Consider the following 18,347-nt stretch of genomic DNA (forward strand, 5'->3'; position numbering starts at 1 on the left):
TCACCACATTGCCTAGGCTGGTCTCGAACTCCTGAACTCAAACAGTCCACCCACCTCGGCCTTCCAACATGCAGGGATTACAGGCGTGAGTCATGGCACCCAGCCAAGATCAATCTTTTAAAAAACGTATGGCTGAGTACAGTGGCTTATGAATGTAATCCCAACACTTTGGGAGGCTGATACAGATTAATCACTTGAGCTCAGGAATTCAAGATGAGCCTGGGAAACAAAGTGAGACCCCTCTCTGTATAAAAAGAAATTTAATTAGTTGTGCGTGGTGGTGCACTCCTCCAGCTACTTAGGAGGCTGAAGTGGGAGGATTGCTTGGGCCTGGGAGTTCGAGGCTGCAGTGAGACATGATCACGCCACTGCACCGCAGCCTGGGTGACAGAGCAAGACCCTGTCCAAAAAAATAGTTTTTTAAAAAAAGCTATTACACAATTAGCTGGCAAAATTACCACTGGAAAAATTTTATGCTATTGTTAAAATCCTACAACATAGTTATATCAAGAGCTATCCAGAGCAAACTAAGTAGAGCAAACTAAGTAGCATAGAAAACTTTCTTCTCCCTCAAACCTTCATAGTCTTTGCAGCCAGCAATACTGTAGACATATTCGTCCCTGTGAGACCTTAGCTTTGCTTACTTCATAAACTTTGGGAGACCCAAGGTCTCAATGAAAAGACAACTTTCATAAAACTCAAATTGGGGTGAATGTGTTTCCCGCCTGTTATAAATCACATAAGAATACAAGCTTGTGACAAATGATGAACCAAATATTAATTTTTGCTTGTGGGTTCTAGTAATCTATTCTCTGTAATTCCATCACTATCATCTCTTACGTTAAGATCTTTAGAGGAGATTATGCCTCGATATTCCACCCCAAAATAGTCTCACAGAGTCATTGACTTTTACCTCACATGTATCTGACATTTTATAGCTCACCATTCATGGGTCAGCACTTACTGTTGGCTTACGGGGACTGCAGTTTGGATTCAGCCCAGCTGTCATTGGCCTATATACTCTAGTGGCCACTTCTCCTTTGTTCAACAGCTGGCCATTGGCTCACAATGAATTTACCGATGTGAAAGATAATCTGGGTAAAGTAGTTAATGTGACTGTGATCACAGAACAGTTATTCCATATCTCTATATTATTAGCATGGTTAATTCCAGGGAAATATTAACTGCTGCTCTTACTTTAAATGGCAGGGTTATTAAATGGATTGGTCCCAAAGGAAGCCATGGAATTAGGAGGCCACAGACCTATTGTTTACAAACAAATGTGGCATTAGTATTTGTGTGGATTTTAAATACCTATCGGGAGGCTATACTATCCTGGATTAATTATTTTCATTTATATATAGGATTGCCCAAATGTGGACACTATCCTATCTGACAATCAGTTCAGATTCTGCAGAAAAAGTCACCTTTTACCTGAAATGAGGTTTATATAAAGGTATAGCTTGATTTCAGGGAAAGGAGGAAATAATCGAAGTTTACATAGGTCACCTTTGTTTTTAACTTTGTTTTTCATAACCACTGGTAGTTCTCGAAGTGCATTCCCTACACCAGCATCATGAGCATCACCTGGAAACTTGATAGAAATGCAAATTCTTGGGCCTCATCCAAGACCTACTGAGTCAGAAACTTGGAGTGATGCCAAGCAATTTGTGTTTTAGCAAGTCCTCCAGGTGATTCTGATGCATGCTGAACCTGAGAAATGGAGATCTATACTGAAGGTATTCCATTCATTGATGAAAGCAGTACATAGTCCAACACTTGTGGAACCATAATATCATTTGGGTTGCAGTCAGATAAACCAGGAGAGAGTCAAACATTCCTCATTTTCTTTCATTAGTTGACAGTGCCAGATCTTAGCAATGTCACAGATGGTGGAGCAATTATAGGCCAGTTGACCCTAAAGAACTGAAAAAGTAAGTTGAGTTTTGGGAACCACCTCACCCCCAGATTTTGAGGCAGTCTTCTTACCAAGTTATATACTATCTCCTCTAGGGTACTGAGTCCAAAAGTTCCTTAGGTGCGCCTTGCCACAAGTTCTGAAAACTGGCAGACAGGTGGCAGGAACAGGAATGGGGTTTTTTTAATTATTATTTTTTTAATGGGTAAGGAAGTATACCTAATTTCCCACCCTGCTATCTTGGAATAAGAAAGTACTGAGATCTGGCCAGGATTGACCTCCTGGAGCCTACTTGTCCTAGACTTTGGTACCATGTAACTTAAGATAGGTTGCTGTGGCCAGAGCTGGAGAATGGTTCAGAAAGTCTAGAAAAAAACTTAGACTTTCCAACTGAGTCATCAGTCTGGACTATGCAAAGAGGAAGGACATTGTTATGAGAGTTAAGATTCAAATTAGAATAGACTGGGGATCCAGTAGAAATTCCCTGGCTAGCTAAGGTGGACTAAAGAGACTTATGGTTGGTTGGTTGGTTTGTTTGTTTGTTTGTTTGTTTGTTTGTTTGTTTGTTTTGAGACAGAGTCTCACTCTGTTGCCCAGGCTGGGGTGCAGTGGCACAATCTCAGCTCACTGCAACCATTGCCTCCCAGGTTCAAGCAATTCTCCTGCCTCAGCCTCCCAAGTGACTGGAATTACAGGCCCTTGCCACCACGCCAGGCTAATTTTTTTTTTTAAATAGAGACGGGGTTTCACCGTGTTTGCCAGGCTGGCCTCAAACTCCTGACATCAGGTGATCTGCCCGCCTCAGCCTCCCAAAGTGCTGGGATTACAGGCATGAGCCACCGTGGCCGGCCAGGGGATTATGGTTTATAAATGAACAGGAGGCATCTAACATTGATGAGTTACCTAAGATATTTTCTGATCTCTGTAATTAGAACAATTTATGTGCCCATAGCATTGTGTATATGTGTGTGAGAGTGTGTAATGTAATGTCTCTTTATATTTCTGCAGGGGGAACAGCTAGGGGATCAATCACTATCTCCTTTAGTGGGGAGAAGGAAAAGGAGGGATGCCCTCCACCATATCTTCACCTGGGCCTAATGGTGGATAAGTTTTGCCAGCAAGCAGTCCACAAGAGAGGAGGCTGACAGTCCTTGTTACTGACTGACATTTGGGGTTCCAGGTAGAAGAAATTAGATGCTGTGCCTTTGGCGTAGTGTCCTTGTTCTTTACAAGCTCTCAAGGTAAAGCCTCAGTGCTTGGGCCTCAGAGAGCGCCCCAGGTGACTGCTTCCACGTGCTCATATCTCTGCTCTTGCCAAACTATTCCTTTCCCTTGTTCCACTAGATGGTGGAGATTTTCCCATTTTCTCCCTTTTTCCACACTTCTTTTCTGATTTTCTGAAGTTATCCCTACAGTCCCTTATTAAGATTTTTGTGTTTCTCACCTCAGCTATCTCCTGAACATCAGGACTTTCTCATCGTCCATCTGATTTATAGTCATTAGCTGGACAGGGAAGAAGCAGAAGAGTGAGTGATTGCTTTTCTCTGAATGGGAGGGGGAAGAGGTGGAAAACTTCCACTTTGGACTGTTGCTAGCTTTCTAAACTCGAATATACACCCAACACAATAATTTCATTCTGAAAAACTCCATATGATATACATAGCAATTTAAAGCCTTCTTACCGATGCATCTTTGATCCTATTTCTTGCAAGCTAATAACCCTGTTCTTGCATACTGCTTACATTTAATTTGCTCTCTTTACAGACTTTATAACAGATCTTCTTTATGTTGACCAAAAATGGATTATAGGTTGTCATATTTTACCTTATAATCTGGTTAGAAAGATATATATATATGTATGTATATATGTGTGTATATATATATAAATTATTTGAAGGCAAGAATAGTTATCTTTTTAATCATTGTATCCCCTCAGTAGCCAGCGAAGTACCTTACATGGAATAAAATGTTTGTTAAATCAAATTCAGGGCCATGGAATCTGGGGAGTTTAAAAACCAAAGAAGAAATGAATGCATACACAAGAATTATTTTTTCGTGCTCCCTAGCTGATCATCATGGCCTAGATGCAAAGGAGGGAAGAAGATAGGGCAGCATTGGGATGGGATTATTTCCATAGTCCTTTCATCTAACACCATCTTCAACACTATTTATTGTTTAGCTGAAAGTACAGATACAGTCAGCTCATTAAAAGTTAAGATCATGGTGAGTAGAGGTGAGAACATTTAAAATCTCTCTTATCAAAATTAATTTGTGACAATTGTTACATAATATATACATATACTAAATCATCATGTAGGGTTATTAGCAAATACATTTTTTTATTCATCAATTAAAATTTTTCTGAAGTTAAGGTCAAAGCATGACAAATTACTACATACCATATATGGATACAAAGGAAGGTATCTTACTGGTCTTCTTCCCAGTAAGAAGGATGTGCTTCTACCACATCCTGGTATAAGCTTCACCATGAGCATCACTGTGCATCCACCACTAGGGACTTTGACAGGGAATAGCAGCAAGGGAGGCAGCCCAGTCCAGTGTACCAGGAGTATGCCCCTTTCTGAATCCATGGAGTAGAATGAAACTCTACCAAAGCAAACAGTCAAGCTGTCTTTTTACATCTTTCCATCCCCATTCCCCTTCCCCAGTAGGATCTTTTCTTAAATGTACGGTGGTATAATTAAAAATGAATTATTTCAATGAACCAAGGAGTGTTACAGAAAACCAAAAATGTTCCAGAGCGAAGAAAAATCATAGCCAAGAACAATGCATTGAAATTCATCAGGAAACCTTGCTACTTTTGGCATATTTGTTTTAAATGTCACTATTTGAAATGTATTACAACAATCAACAATTTGGTGTGAAGCTTGAAGGATGTAGAGCCATCTGTAATGCTTTGGAAATGTTACAAAATGAGTGAAAAAAAAAACATTTTAAGGAGGAATTCTCAAATATTCCCAATGTTTGGCTTTTTAATGGAGCTATTGATAACCTTGTTATCTAATAGAGTTATGACTATAGAATGCATTAAACTTCTTGGCCATAGCCAAATGGGTGAAACCAGAGATGGGATACACAGTGTACTTGATAAAAATGCTGTCTGTTTAAAGTGTTAGAGTAGCTATTATGTTCAAGTACAAAATTTTGATCCTCTCAATAAACTTAATCTAGGAAGAATAAATGTTTTAGAATGTTTTTAAATTTCACTAGGACACAGGGTACTTTCAGAGTTTGTACTTAAGATAGTGTCACATGTAATAGCTGATTTTGAAAGATTCACACATAATAAGTTCTGAGGTTGGTTCTGTGATTTTTTTTCTATTATTGCATACTTGTGTCTAAGGATGTGGAGTGGGGGCATTTGTATGTGATTTTTATTCAGAAAGTTGAATATGAAAAAGTATTCAAGTCATTGTAGTAATATTATTTCTGTCTGTATGACATCAGAGGTAAGATTTTAATGTCATCTCAACCAACAACAAACTGTATAACCTCAGACACCTTTAACCTCTCCAAGACTGGAAATGGAGGATCATGATTATCTAATTTGCAGAATGCTTGTGAGGATTCAGAAGAGTATGTAAGATTTATTTTTTTCTGTATACTTTAGTGATTTAAAATAAGTTAAATAGTCTAAACTGAAACAATATTGTGCATTGTAAAATGTGCAAACATGCAGAGTTAGGCAAAGATTCAAATAGTGCTAGTCCCTAGCACTAAAGTGTGTAAGAGAAATAAATTCCTAATCTTTGATACATAAATAAATTTTATTTCCTTTCTCTTTCTTTATGAAAAACATGTTATACACATATATGAGTACATTGAAATAATGCAATATAAAAGTGCAACATTTATGGGAGGTATAGATTGCCTCAGCTAGAAGGAATTTTAGAAATTATCTGGTTCCGTGCTTCTTAGCATCTGTTTGGTTTATAGACGACTTTGAGAATCTGATGAAAGATATGGTCTTTCTCCCTCACCCCAAAAATGCTTCTACACACAAAAATTAGTACATAATTTAAGGGGTTCAAAAACCCTCTGACTCTCAAACTTAATACTCTTCATCTAAAAATGGAGAAATTAAGAAAGATAAGTGATATGCTGTTGAGGCTTAAAAGTTATTTTGAAGACATTTTTTGACAAAGATTTTGTTTCTGAAGACTTTTTCTTTAAGAATTTCAGAACTAAACACTTATCAGTTATTTGAGAAGTGTTCTCAGACTACAGCTTCATCTTATCGTGAGCATGCATTCTTATCCACCCTCGACGTGTTAGATACAGATGAGCTCTTTGCAATCCCATGCAAAGTTAAAAATTTGGGGTATTGATTGAATTTTTTTAACATTCTTTTCTTCCCATAATTATTCTGCTGCATTCTCAGTAAACATTCATTAAATACCTGCCATAGTCCAAAGCCTGCACAAGATAACTGTATGAATGAGACTCAGTTTCTGACTTTGATCTAGTACAGTTTAGCAACAGACTCATGAGCCTGTAATAGGGGAGCTCAAAGAGAGGAGCAACTCATTCAGCCCCAGAACTCTGAGAAGGTCCAATTTTAAGTAGCATTAAAGTAGAACCTTGAAGCAGAGTAGCAGTTTGTCAGCCAAAGATTCAGATAGCCTAACTCCGCATGTTTGCAGATTTTACAATGCACAATTTTTTTGTTTACTTTAGAATATTTAACTTATTTTAAATCACACTTATGTGGCAATGTACTTAGTGCTAAAATATATGGGATGGTGCACTGAAGACCCATTGCCTAACTTCATCAACCGTACATCATCATTCTCTGAGCCATCAGGTCTCTAAACATCAGAGTCATACTCCTCTCTGGCCTGCAAATTCTAGCCATTCAACAATGTCTCACAAATTATTCCTTTGGAGTGTCTATGCATCTTTCCCTTCTTTTCTATTCCTGGTATCATCTTTCCATAGTTCACTATTCTACTAAACCAGACCCTCAGGATCCATGTCACACACCTTCACCAATCCTTGTTGGACACAACCACCAAATGCATTTTTCCTAAAATTAATTTATTCTGAGGCCCTGCTAATAAACATTTGCCCCTGGTTATTCATAGGATATAGTCATCTCATCTACTTATTATTTTACTTAAAGTCTGCCGTAATCACCCATCATTCTTAGCACATTCTTACTTCAGCCAGGCAAGTACAAGAGCCCACATGTTCAAGTCTCACCACTGCTTTTTAGCTGTTGCATTTATCTCTTTGAGCATGTTTCCTTATCTATGAGTTACATGAATAAAAAGCAAAGCTGCGAGAGGGGCGGAGCAAGATGGCCGAATAGGAACAGCTCCAGTCTCCAACTCCCAGCGCGAGCGACACAGAAGACCGGTGATTTCTGCATTTTCAACTGAGGTACTGGATTCATCTCACTGGGGAGTGCCGGACGATCGGTGCTGGTCAGCTGCTGCAGCCCGACCAGCGAGAGCTGAAGCAGGGCGAGGCATTGCCTCACCTGGGAAGCGCAAGGGGGAAGGGAATCCCTTTTCCTAGCCAGGGGAACTGAGACACACAACACCTGGAAAATCGGGTAACTCCCACCCCAATACTGCGCTTTAAGCAAACAGGCACACCAGGAGATCATATCCCACACCTGGCCGGGAGGGTCCCACACCCACGGAGCCTCCCTCATTGCTAGCACAGCAGTCTGTGATCTACCGGCAAGGCAGCAGCGAGGCTGGGGGAGGGGCGCCCGCCATTGCTGAGGCTTAAGTAGGTAAACAAAGCTGCTGGGAAGCTCGAACTGGGTGGAGCTCACAGCAGCTCAAGGAAACCTGCCTGTCTCTGTAGACTCCACCTCTGGGGACAGGGCAATAACAAAAACAGCCGAAACCTCTGCAGATGCAAACGACTCTGTCTGACAGCTTTGAAGAGAGCAGTGGATCTCCCAACACGGAGGTTGAGATCTGAGAAGGGACAGACTCCCTGCTCAAGTGGGTCCCTGACCCCTGAGTAGCCTAACTGGGAGACATCCCCCACTAGGGGCAGTCTGACACCCCACACCTCACAGGGTGGAGTACACCCCTGAGAGGAAGTTTCCAAAGCAAGAATCAGACAGGTACACTCGCTGTTCAGAAATATTCTATCTTCTGCTGCCTCTGCTGCTGATACCCAGGCAAACAGGGTCTGGAGTGGACCTCAAGCAATCTCCAACAGACCTACAGCTGAGGGTCCTGACTGTTAGAAGGAAAACTATCAAACAGGAAGGACACCTACACCAAAACCCCATCAGTACATCACCATCATCAAAGACCAGAGGCAGATAAAACCACAAAGATGGGGAAAAAGCAGGGCAGAAAAGCTGGAAATTCAAAAAATAAGAGCGCATCCCCCCCGGCAAAGGAGCACAGCTCATCGCCAGCAACGGATCAAAGCTGGACGGAGAATGACTTTGACGAGATGAGAGAAGAAGGCTTCAGTCCATCAAATTTCTCAGAGCTAAAGGAGGAATTACGTACCCAGTGTAAAGAAACTAAAAATCTTGAAAAAAAAGTGGAAGAATTGATGGCTAGAGTAATTAATGCAGAGAAGGTCATAAACGAAATGAAAGAGATGAAAACCATGACACGAGAAATACATGACAAATGCACAAGCTTCAGTAACCGACTCGATCAACTGGAAGAAAGAGTATCTGCGATTGAGGATCAAATGAATGAAATGAAGCGAGAAGAGAAACCAAAAGAAAAAAGAACAAAAAGAAATGAACAAAGCCTGCAAGAAGTATGGGATTATGTAAAAAGACCAAATCTACGTCTGATTGGGGTGCCTGAAAGTGAGGGGGAAAATGGAACCAAGTTGGAAAACACTCTACAGGATATCATCCAGGAGAACTTCCCCAACCTAGTAGGGCAGGCCAACATTCAAATCCAGGAAATACAGGGAACGCCACAAAGATACTCCTCGAGAAGAGCAACTCCAAGACACATAATTGCCAGATTCACCAAAGTTGAAATGAAGGAAAAAATCTTAAGGGCAGCCAGAGAGAAAGGTCGGGTTACCCACAAAGGGAAGCCCATCAGACTAACAGCAGATCTCTCGGCAGAAACTCTCCAAGCCAGAAGAGAGTGGGGGCCAATATTCAACATTCTTAAAGAAAAGAATTTTCAACCCAGAATTTCATATCCAGCCAAACTAAGTTTCATAAGTGAAAGGGAAATAAAATCCTTTACAGATAAGCAAATGCTTAGTGATTTTGTCACCACCAGGCCTGCCTTACAAGAGACCCTGAAGGAAGCACTAAACATGGAAAGGAACAACCGGTACCAGCCATTGCAAAAACATGCCAAAATGTAACGACCATCGAGGCTAGGAAGAAACTGCATCAACTAACGAGCAAAATAACCAGTTAATATCATAATGGCAGGATCAAGTTCACACATAACAATCTTAACCTTAAATGTAAATGGACTAAATGCTCCAATTAAAAGACACAGACTGGCAAACTGGATAAAGAGTCAAGACCCATCAGTCTGCTGTATTCAGGAGACCCATCTCACACGCAGAGACATACATAGGCTCAAAATAAAGGGATGGAGGAAGATTTACCAAGCAAATGGAGAACACAAAAAAGCGGGGGTTGCAATACTAGTCTCTGATAAAACAGACTTTAAACCATCAAAGATCAAAAGAGACAAAGAAGGCCATTACATAATGATAAAGGGATCAATTCAACAGGAAGAGCTAACTATCCTAAATATATATGCACCCAATACAGGAGCACCTAGATTCATCAAGCAAGTCCTTAGAGACTTACAAAGAGACTTAGACTCCCATACAATAATAATGGGAGACTTCAACACTCCACTGTCAACATTAGACAGATCAACGAGACAGAAAGTTAACAAGGATATCCAGGAATTGAACTCATCTCTGCAGCAAGCAGACCTAATAGACATCTATAGAACTCTCCACCCCAAATCAACAGAATATACATTCTTCTCAGCACCACATCGTACTTAATCCAAAATCGACCACGTAATTGGAAGTAAAGCACTCCTCAGCAAATGTAAAAGAACAGAAATTATAACAAACTGTCTCTCAGACCACAGTGCAATCAAACTAGAACTCAGGACTAAGAAACTCAATCAAAACCGCTCAACTACGTGGAAACTGAACAACCTGCTCCTGAATGACTACTGGGTACATAACGAAATGAAGGCAGAAATAAAGATGTTCTTTGAAACCAATGAGAACAAAGATACAACATACCAGAATCTCTGGGACACATTTAAAGCAGTGTGTAGAGGGAAATTTATAGCACTAAATGCCCACAAGAGAAAGCAGGAAAGATCTAAAATTGACACTCTAACATCACAATTAAAAGAACTAGAGAAGCAAGAGCAAACACATTCGAAAGCTAGCAGAAGGCTAGAAATAACTAAGATCAGAGCAGAACTGAAGGAGATAGAGACACAAAAAACTCTCCAAAAAATCAATGAATCCAGGAGTTGGTTTTTTGAAAAGATCAACAAAATTGACAGACCACTAGCCAGACTAATAAAGAAGAAAAGAGAGAAGAATCAAATCGACGCAATTAAAAATGATAAAGGGGATATCACCACTGACCCCACAGAAATACAAACTACCATCAGAGAATACTATAAACACCTCTACGCAAATAAACTGGAAAATCTAGAAGAAATGGATAATTTCCTGGACACTTACACTCTTCCAAGACTAAACCAGGAAGAAGTTGAATCCCTGAATAGACCAATAGCAGGCTCTGAAATTGAGGCAATAATTAATAGCCTACCAACCAAAAAAAGTCCAGGACCAGATGGATTCACAGCTGAATTCTACCAGAGGTACAAGGAGGAGTTGGTACCATTCCTTCTGAAACTATTCCAATCAATAGAAAAAGAGGGAATCCTCCCTAACTCATTTTATGAGGCCAACATCATCCTGATACCAAAGCCTGGCAGAGACACAACAAAAAAAGAGAATTTTAGACCAATATCCCTGATGAACATCGATGCAAAAATCCTCAATAAAATACTGGCAAACCGGATTCAGCAACACATCAAAAAGCTTATCCACCATGATCAAGTGGGCTTCATCCCTGGGATGCAAGGCTGGTTCAACATTCGCAAATCAATAAACATAATCCAGCATATAAACAGAACCAAAGACAAGAACCACATGATTATCTCAATAGATGCAGAAAAGGCTTTTGACAAAATTCAACAGCCCTTCATGCTAAAAACGCTCAATAAATTCGGTATTGATGGAACGTACCTCAAAATAATAACAGCTATTTATGACAAACCCACAGCCAATATCATACTGATTGGCAAAAACTGGAAAAATTCCTTTTGAAAACTGGCACAAGACAGGGATGCCCTCTCTCACCACTCCTATTCAACATAGTGTTGGAAGTTCTGGCTAGGGCAATTAGGCAAGAGAAAGAAATCAAGGGTATTCAGTTAGGAAAAGAAGAAGTCAAATTGTCCCTGTTTGCAGATGACGTGATTGTATATTTAGAAAACCCCATTGTCTCAGCCCAAAATCTCCTTAAGCTGATAAGCAACTTCAGCAAAGTCTCAGGATACAAAATTAATGTGCAAAACTCACAAGCATTCTTTTTTTTGTTTTTGTTTTTGTTTTTGTTTTTTTGTTTTTTATTATTTTTCTTTTTTTTTAATTTATTTATTATTATTATACTTTAAGTTGTAGGGTACATGTGCATAACGTGCAGGTTTGTTACATATGTATACTTGTGCCATGTTGGTGTGCTGCACCCATCAACTCGTCATTTACATCAGGTATAACTCCCAATGCAATCCCTCCCCCCTGCCCCCTCCCCATGACAGGCCCCTGTGTGTGATGTTCCCCTTCCTGAGTCCAAGTGATCTCATTGTTCAGTTCCCACCTATGAGTGAGAACATGCGGTGTTTGGTTTTCTGTTCTTGTGATAGATTGCTAAGAATGATGGTTTCCAGCTGCATCCATGTCCCTACAAAGGACACAAACTCATCCTTTTTGATGGCTGCATAGTATTCCATGGTGTATATGTGCCACATTTTCTTAATCCAATCTGTCACTGATGGACATTTGGGTTGATTCCAAGTCTTTGCTATTGTGAATAGTGCTGCAATAAACATACGAGTGCATGTGTCTTTATAGCAGCATAATTTATAATCCTTTGGGTATATACCCAGTAATGGGATGGCTGGGTCATATGGTACATCTAGTTCTAGATCCTTGAGGAATCGCCATACTGTTTTCCATAATGGTTGAACTAGTTTACAATCCCACCAACAGTGTAAAAGTGTTCCTATTTCTCCACATCCTCTCCAGCACCTGTTGTTTCCTGACTTTTTAATGATCGCCATTCTAACTGGTGTGAGATGGTATCTCATTGTGGTTTTGATTTGCATTTCTCTGATGGCCAGTGATGATGAGCATTTTTTCATGTGTCTGTTGGCTGTATGAATGTCTTCTTTTGAGAAATGTCTGTTCATATCCTTTGCCCACTTTTTGATGGGGTTGTTTGTTTTTTTCTTGTAAATTTGTTTGAGTTCTTTGTAGGTTCTGGATCCTTTCCTTACTCCTTATACGAAAATTAATTCAAGATGGATTAGAGACTTAAATGTTAGACCTAATACCATAAAAATCCTAGAGGAAAACCTAGGTAGTACCATTCAGGACATAGGCATGGGCAAAGACTTCATGTCTAAAACACCAAAAGCAACGGCAGCAAAAGCCAAAATTGACAAATGGGATCTCATTAAACTAAAGAGCTTCTGCACAGCAAAAGAAACTACCATCAGAGTGAACAGGCAACCTACAGAATGGGAGAAAATTTTTGCAATCTACTCATCTCACAAGCACTCTTATACACCAGTAACAGACAAACAGAGAGCCAAATCAGGAATGAACTTCCATTCACAATTGCTTCAAAGAGAATAAAATACCTAGGAATCCAACTTACAAGGGATGTCAAGGACCTCTTCAAGGAGAACTACAAACCACTGCTCAGTGAAATAAAAGAGGACACAAACAAATGGAAGAACATACCATGCTCATGGATAGGAAGAATCAATATCATGAAAATGGCCATACTGCCCAAGGTAATTTATAGATTCAATGCCATCCCCATCAAGCTACCAATGAGTTTCTTCACAGAATTGGAAAAAACTGCTTTAAAGTTTATATGGAACCAAGAAAGAGCCCGCATCTCCAAGACAATCCTAAGTCAAAAGAACAAAGCTGGAGGCATCACGCTACCTGACTTCAAACTATACTACAAGGCTACAGTAACCAAAACAGCATGGTACTGGTATCAAAACAGAGATATAGACCAATGGAACAGAACAGAGTCCTCAGAAATAATACCACACATCTACAGCCATCTGATCTTTGACAAACCTGAGAGAAACAAGAAATGGGGAAAGGATTCCCTATTTAATAAATGGTGATGGGAAAATTGGCTAGCCATAAGTAGAAAGCTGAAACTGGATCCTTTCCTTACTCCTTATACGAAAATTAATTCAAGATGGATTAGAGACTTAAATGTTAGACCTAATACCATAAAAATCCTAGAGGAAAATCTAGGTAGTACCATTCAGGACATAGGCATGGGCAAAGACTTCATGTCTAAAACACCAAAAGCAACGGCAGCAAAAGCCAAAATTGACAAATGGGATCTCATTAAATTAAAGAGCTTCTGCACAGCAAAAGAAACTACCATCAGAGTGAACAGGCAACCTACAGAATGGGAGAAAATTTTTGCAATCTACTCATCTGACAAAGGGCTAATATCCAAAACCTACAAAGAACTCAAACAAATTTACAAGAAAAAAACAAACAACCCCATCAAAAAGTGGGCAAAGGATATGAACAGACATTTCTCAAAAGAAGACATTCATACAGCCAACAGACACATGAAAAAATGCTCATCATCACTGGCCATCAGAGAAATGCAAATCAAAACCACAATGAGATACCATCTCACACCAGTTAGAATGGCGATCATTAAAAAGTCAGGAAACAACAGGTGCTGGAGAGGATGTGGAGAAATAGGAACACTTTTACACTGTTGGTGGGATTGTAAACTAGTTCAACCATTATGGAAAACAGTATGGCGATTCCTCAAGGATCTAGAACTAGATGTACCATATGACCCAGCCATCCCATTACTGGGTATATACCCAAAGGATTATAAATTATGCTGCTATAAAGACACGTGCACACGTATGTTTATTGCAGCACTATTCACAATAGCAAAGACTTGGAATCAACCCAAATGTCCATCAGTGACAGATTGGATTAAGAAAATGTGGCACATATACACCATGGAATACTATGCAGCCATCAAAAAGGATGAGTTTGTGTCCTTTGTAGGAACATGGATGCAGCTGGAAACCATCATTCTTAGCAAACTATCACAAGAAAAGAAAAGCAAAGACCGCATGTTCTCACTCATAGGTGGGAATTGAACAATGAGATCACTTGGACTCAGGAAGGGGAACATCACACACAGGGGCCTGTCATGGGGAGGGGGCAGGGGGGAGGGATTGCATTGGGAGTTATACCTGATGTAAATGATGAGTTGATGGGTGCAGCACACCAACATGGCACAAGTATACATATGTAACAAACCTGCACGTTATGCACATGTACCCTACAACTTCAAGTACAATAATAATAAATAAATTTAAAAAAAAAATAAAAAAATAAAAATAAAAAGCAAAGCTGCTAGGAAAATTTGTGTGCTAACGTGTGAGAAGTGCCTTGGCTTGTGCCTGACACATACTTGGCTCTCAAGAAAATGTAATGTTTCTTTTTTTTTTTTTTTTTTGAGACAGAGTCTCCCTCTGTCACTCACACTGGAGTGCAGTGGTGCCATGTTGGCTCACTGCAACCTCCGCCTCCCTGGGTTCAAGCGATTCTCCTGCCTCAGCCTCCTGAGTTGCTGGGATTACAGGCACCCACTACCGTGCCCAGCTAATTTTTGTATTTTTAGTAGAAATGGGGTTTCACCATGTTGGCCAGACTGGTTTCGAATTCCTGACCTCAGGTGATCCACCCGCCTGAAGCTGTAACATTTCTAACAGTTGTTATTATCACCTTCCTCCAAAATGCACCCCATCTGTGTCATACAATATTTCTTCTCTAAAAGTCCCTCCTCCTCTTCCCCAAGTCATTTGTTATTTCTTTAAAACCATGCTTCAGGCTTACCTTCCCCTGATGTCTCCCCTAGACCTGCTTTCAGCAGTCTTCCCTCATATTTCCTGCATCACCAATAGGTTTGCCTCCTGTTGCTTCCAAACTTTTCCTAGGGGCCTTCTCTTCCTGACAAAACTAGAACAGCTAGAGCGGCCCCCAAATTAAGTAGGTTCTCATGCAAAGTTATGAGCCTCCTTGACTTCACGCTTGTTTGAGGATGTTGAAATGTTCATGAAACAGATGAAACGTTTGATCATTCATGTCTACGGATCTTTTCAGTAGTGATTTTCTGATTCTGAGTTGAGATTGGAAGTATGTCTCATACTGCCTCCTACTTCCTACAGCCAACAGCATTGTAGGCACACTTGACTATTGGGTGTTTCACACTGATTTTTTTAAAGAATTGTTGTAATTTTTTAACCTTGTCACAGAGGAGCAATGGCTTTCCATTCTGTAGGGGAATATAGTAGGAAGTATATATGGCTTAAGGGTTGAGGGATGTGAACCCACATCAGTACATTGCACTGTGTCAGAGCTACATTGAATGTATAATGAATATTTAATGAATAAGCACCGATCATAAGCAGTGTTTCACTGCATCATTTTACATCCCTTGAGAATACGTTAGAACAGAGCAACTGGAAGTGTCTCCTCCAAATTTAATCCTGAAGTTTTAGGAAGAAGTAAATCAAGGGAAAACTGTTGCAGGAAAAAAAAAATGGCCTTTATGTTCCCCAGAAGAATCTCTTTTACTGAAAATTTGATTTTCTTTCCTCACAGTCTCCTTACTGGGCAAAGAGAAAGAGCCTATGAATCCCAGACAACATTTATCTTTAATGTCCTTATTGGGAACTGATCTTTACATTGTTTTGAAACAGTTTCATTACACAGGGCCTCTCTAATTTCTGCCAGCTTGCTGAATCTTAGAAAATAACTACTTTGCCTTCTCTGTAGCAGAATTTCAGGTAACTACATTTAATCTTATTGTGGTCTCCCCTTTTTATACCAGTTCAGCTTACTGCTGAAAGAACCTTCAGCTTCAAAGAACACTTCTGCCTTCCTCCCCAACAACCCCCTCAGTTGGAAAGGTGGAGTGGGATGGTGGCTGGGAAATAGGGAGGAAATCAGTCAGTTGCCAGCTGTCAGAGTTGTTTTAGGTGACTTTGTACTTCTTGAATTTAAGATCAACATGAACTATAGACATTTCAGGCTGGGAGTTTAAATAGCAACAAAAAAGCATGGGTTTTGCTAATGCCAGGAATGACTCATCTGGTGAGAATGGTATTGTACTGATAATACAATACAGAGAGAAAGAAAAGACTGTGGTATCTGCTCTCATTGTGTTGCTGACCTTGAGGAGAATTATAACTTGTTTGTTGCAGAAGTTGAGCATCTAATGTGCTGATGCACCTGTTCTTATATATTAAATGGCAAAGCACTTGCAGTTCCCTGTCATTGCTTTGTGGGTGAAATATTTTCTGCAATCTGGTGAACTGTTTTTTTTTTTTTCCTAAATAATGTATTCATTTGTATTTCTTGTATTTCTTATTTCTTATTCTATTTCAACATTCTAGTCTCATCATTATGTCTTCAAAGATGTTTGGCTTTTTATTTTCAAGGTAACATGATTATGATTTTTTTTTCATATAGAGACCATGAACCAAGCATCTCCTGCTAGAAAGCTGGAAGAGATTCTTCATCTGGCAGAGCTCTGCATAGAAGTCTTACAGCAGAATGAAGAGCATCACGCAGAGGTGATGACCTGTTTTCACTGTAGTATAAAGCTATATGTAAGGCTTCGCCATGGTGGTGGCTACACTGAATAAGTGGCCTGCCCATAGTCTTGAAACATATCTGAATATTTAATGAATAAGCACCAATGATAAGCAGTGTTTCACTGCATCATTGTACATCCCATTGCACATTCACATATGAAAACATATGTGAATTTTCTAAAAACCTAACTCCTATATATTATAAAACAATTGTGTGTGTGTGTATGATTTCATGTTTATTCCTGACAACAAACACTGATGGGATCTGTGCCATGAGAACTTAGCTCATCAGTTATTGAAGAAGGGGGAAAGTTAATGACCACAAGAGGACTTACAGTGACCCTAAGGCAACTTTCAGAGCTATTCTGCAGGAAGAGATTTTTATTTCCCAAACCAGGGGGTAATTTCCACTGGGCTTTGCTTTTTTTTTTTTTCCTTTTTTTTGTGGTTCTGTATTTGCTGTCTCATTGGTAATAGCAAGACTGCAGCATCAAAGGAAAGAAATCTCACTCTATTTCTCTCATAATTCCATAAATAGTTTGCCTGCCTTTCATTGAGAGCAGTTAGTTAACATTGAATGCAGTTAGTTAACAGCAAGGGCTACAGAAAAGTCAGCCTGCATTGCCTTCAGTCCGAATGTGTAACTGGTAGGAGTCAAAGATAGAACACAAACCCGTCTTACAGTGCTGCATCACGTGCTTTTCCCCCTATGCCATGATTGCTTTGGTTTAGAAATGTAAGTTAACGTGAAAGGGGAAATTTTGTGATACACTATAAAACAAAAATTTAGTAGAAGACATTCACAATTGTATGGTTGATAACTCTAGGCTTTCACTCTTAATATCAAACTTTTCACTTTTTAAAATTAATTTTTCATCAAACCTGGATTGTTTATAATTTTTTAAAGTTCTAATTACATCTTAACATTCACTAAAGATCTGGAGTGGCTTTTCACCAGGCAAACTGCTTATTCTGAGACTTAAATTCTCACTCTTTCTAATAGCCATGAGTTTATTAACAAAAATGAAAGAGTTTTCTGACTTTGAGTTGGGTGGGGAGAATGTGTAACATTAAATAAATATAATAAATGTCAGTGCCCCGACAGTGCTTTTATTCTTGAGGAAGCACATGAAATGAGCAAGAATAAAAAAGACCAAATACATATGAGTTTACAGAATTTTTGTATTTAATGAAGCCTAGTTCTAAAAAATCTAAGAAACCACAGGAACTACATTTGAAGCCAATTCATAGAAAAGAGTATTCATGAATCCTTACTATAGGTAACTAAGATTTATTGTATCTGGTTATAAATGCGATATCTGGTTATAAATATGATCATTCAAAACATCTGCTTTTAGCTCACACTGTGGAATCTAGTTTTTAGCTTGCATCTGTCATGTGTGAACTTGTTATGGATATTTTATTTTAAACTGAAGAAA

The 18,347-nt window shown here is 39.4% G+C and overlaps 1 protein-coding gene across 10 annotated transcripts in view; it reads left to right on the plus strand.

The window, feature by feature from the left end:
• LOC105475142 (calcium dependent secretion activator 2) overlaps positions 1-18,347 on the plus strand; it is a 564,483-nt gene that overhangs the window by 451,024 nt on the left and 95,112 nt on the right. For all 10 annotated transcript variants that reach the window (XM_011730292.3, XM_071094565.1, XM_071094564.1 and 7 more), the window contains one exon: positions 16,784-16,887. In XM_011730292.3, the coding sequence (XP_011728594.2) occupies positions 16,784-16,887 (104 nt within the window). The remainder of the gene's footprint in view (positions 1-16,783; positions 16,888-18,347) is intronic.

This window comes from Macaca nemestrina, chromosome 4 (genome assembly GCF_043159975.1).
Source record: "Macaca nemestrina isolate mMacNem1 chromosome 4, mMacNem.hap1, whole genome shotgun sequence".
NCBI classification, from domain to species: Eukaryota; Metazoa; Chordata; class Mammalia; order Primates; family Cercopithecidae; genus Macaca; species Macaca nemestrina.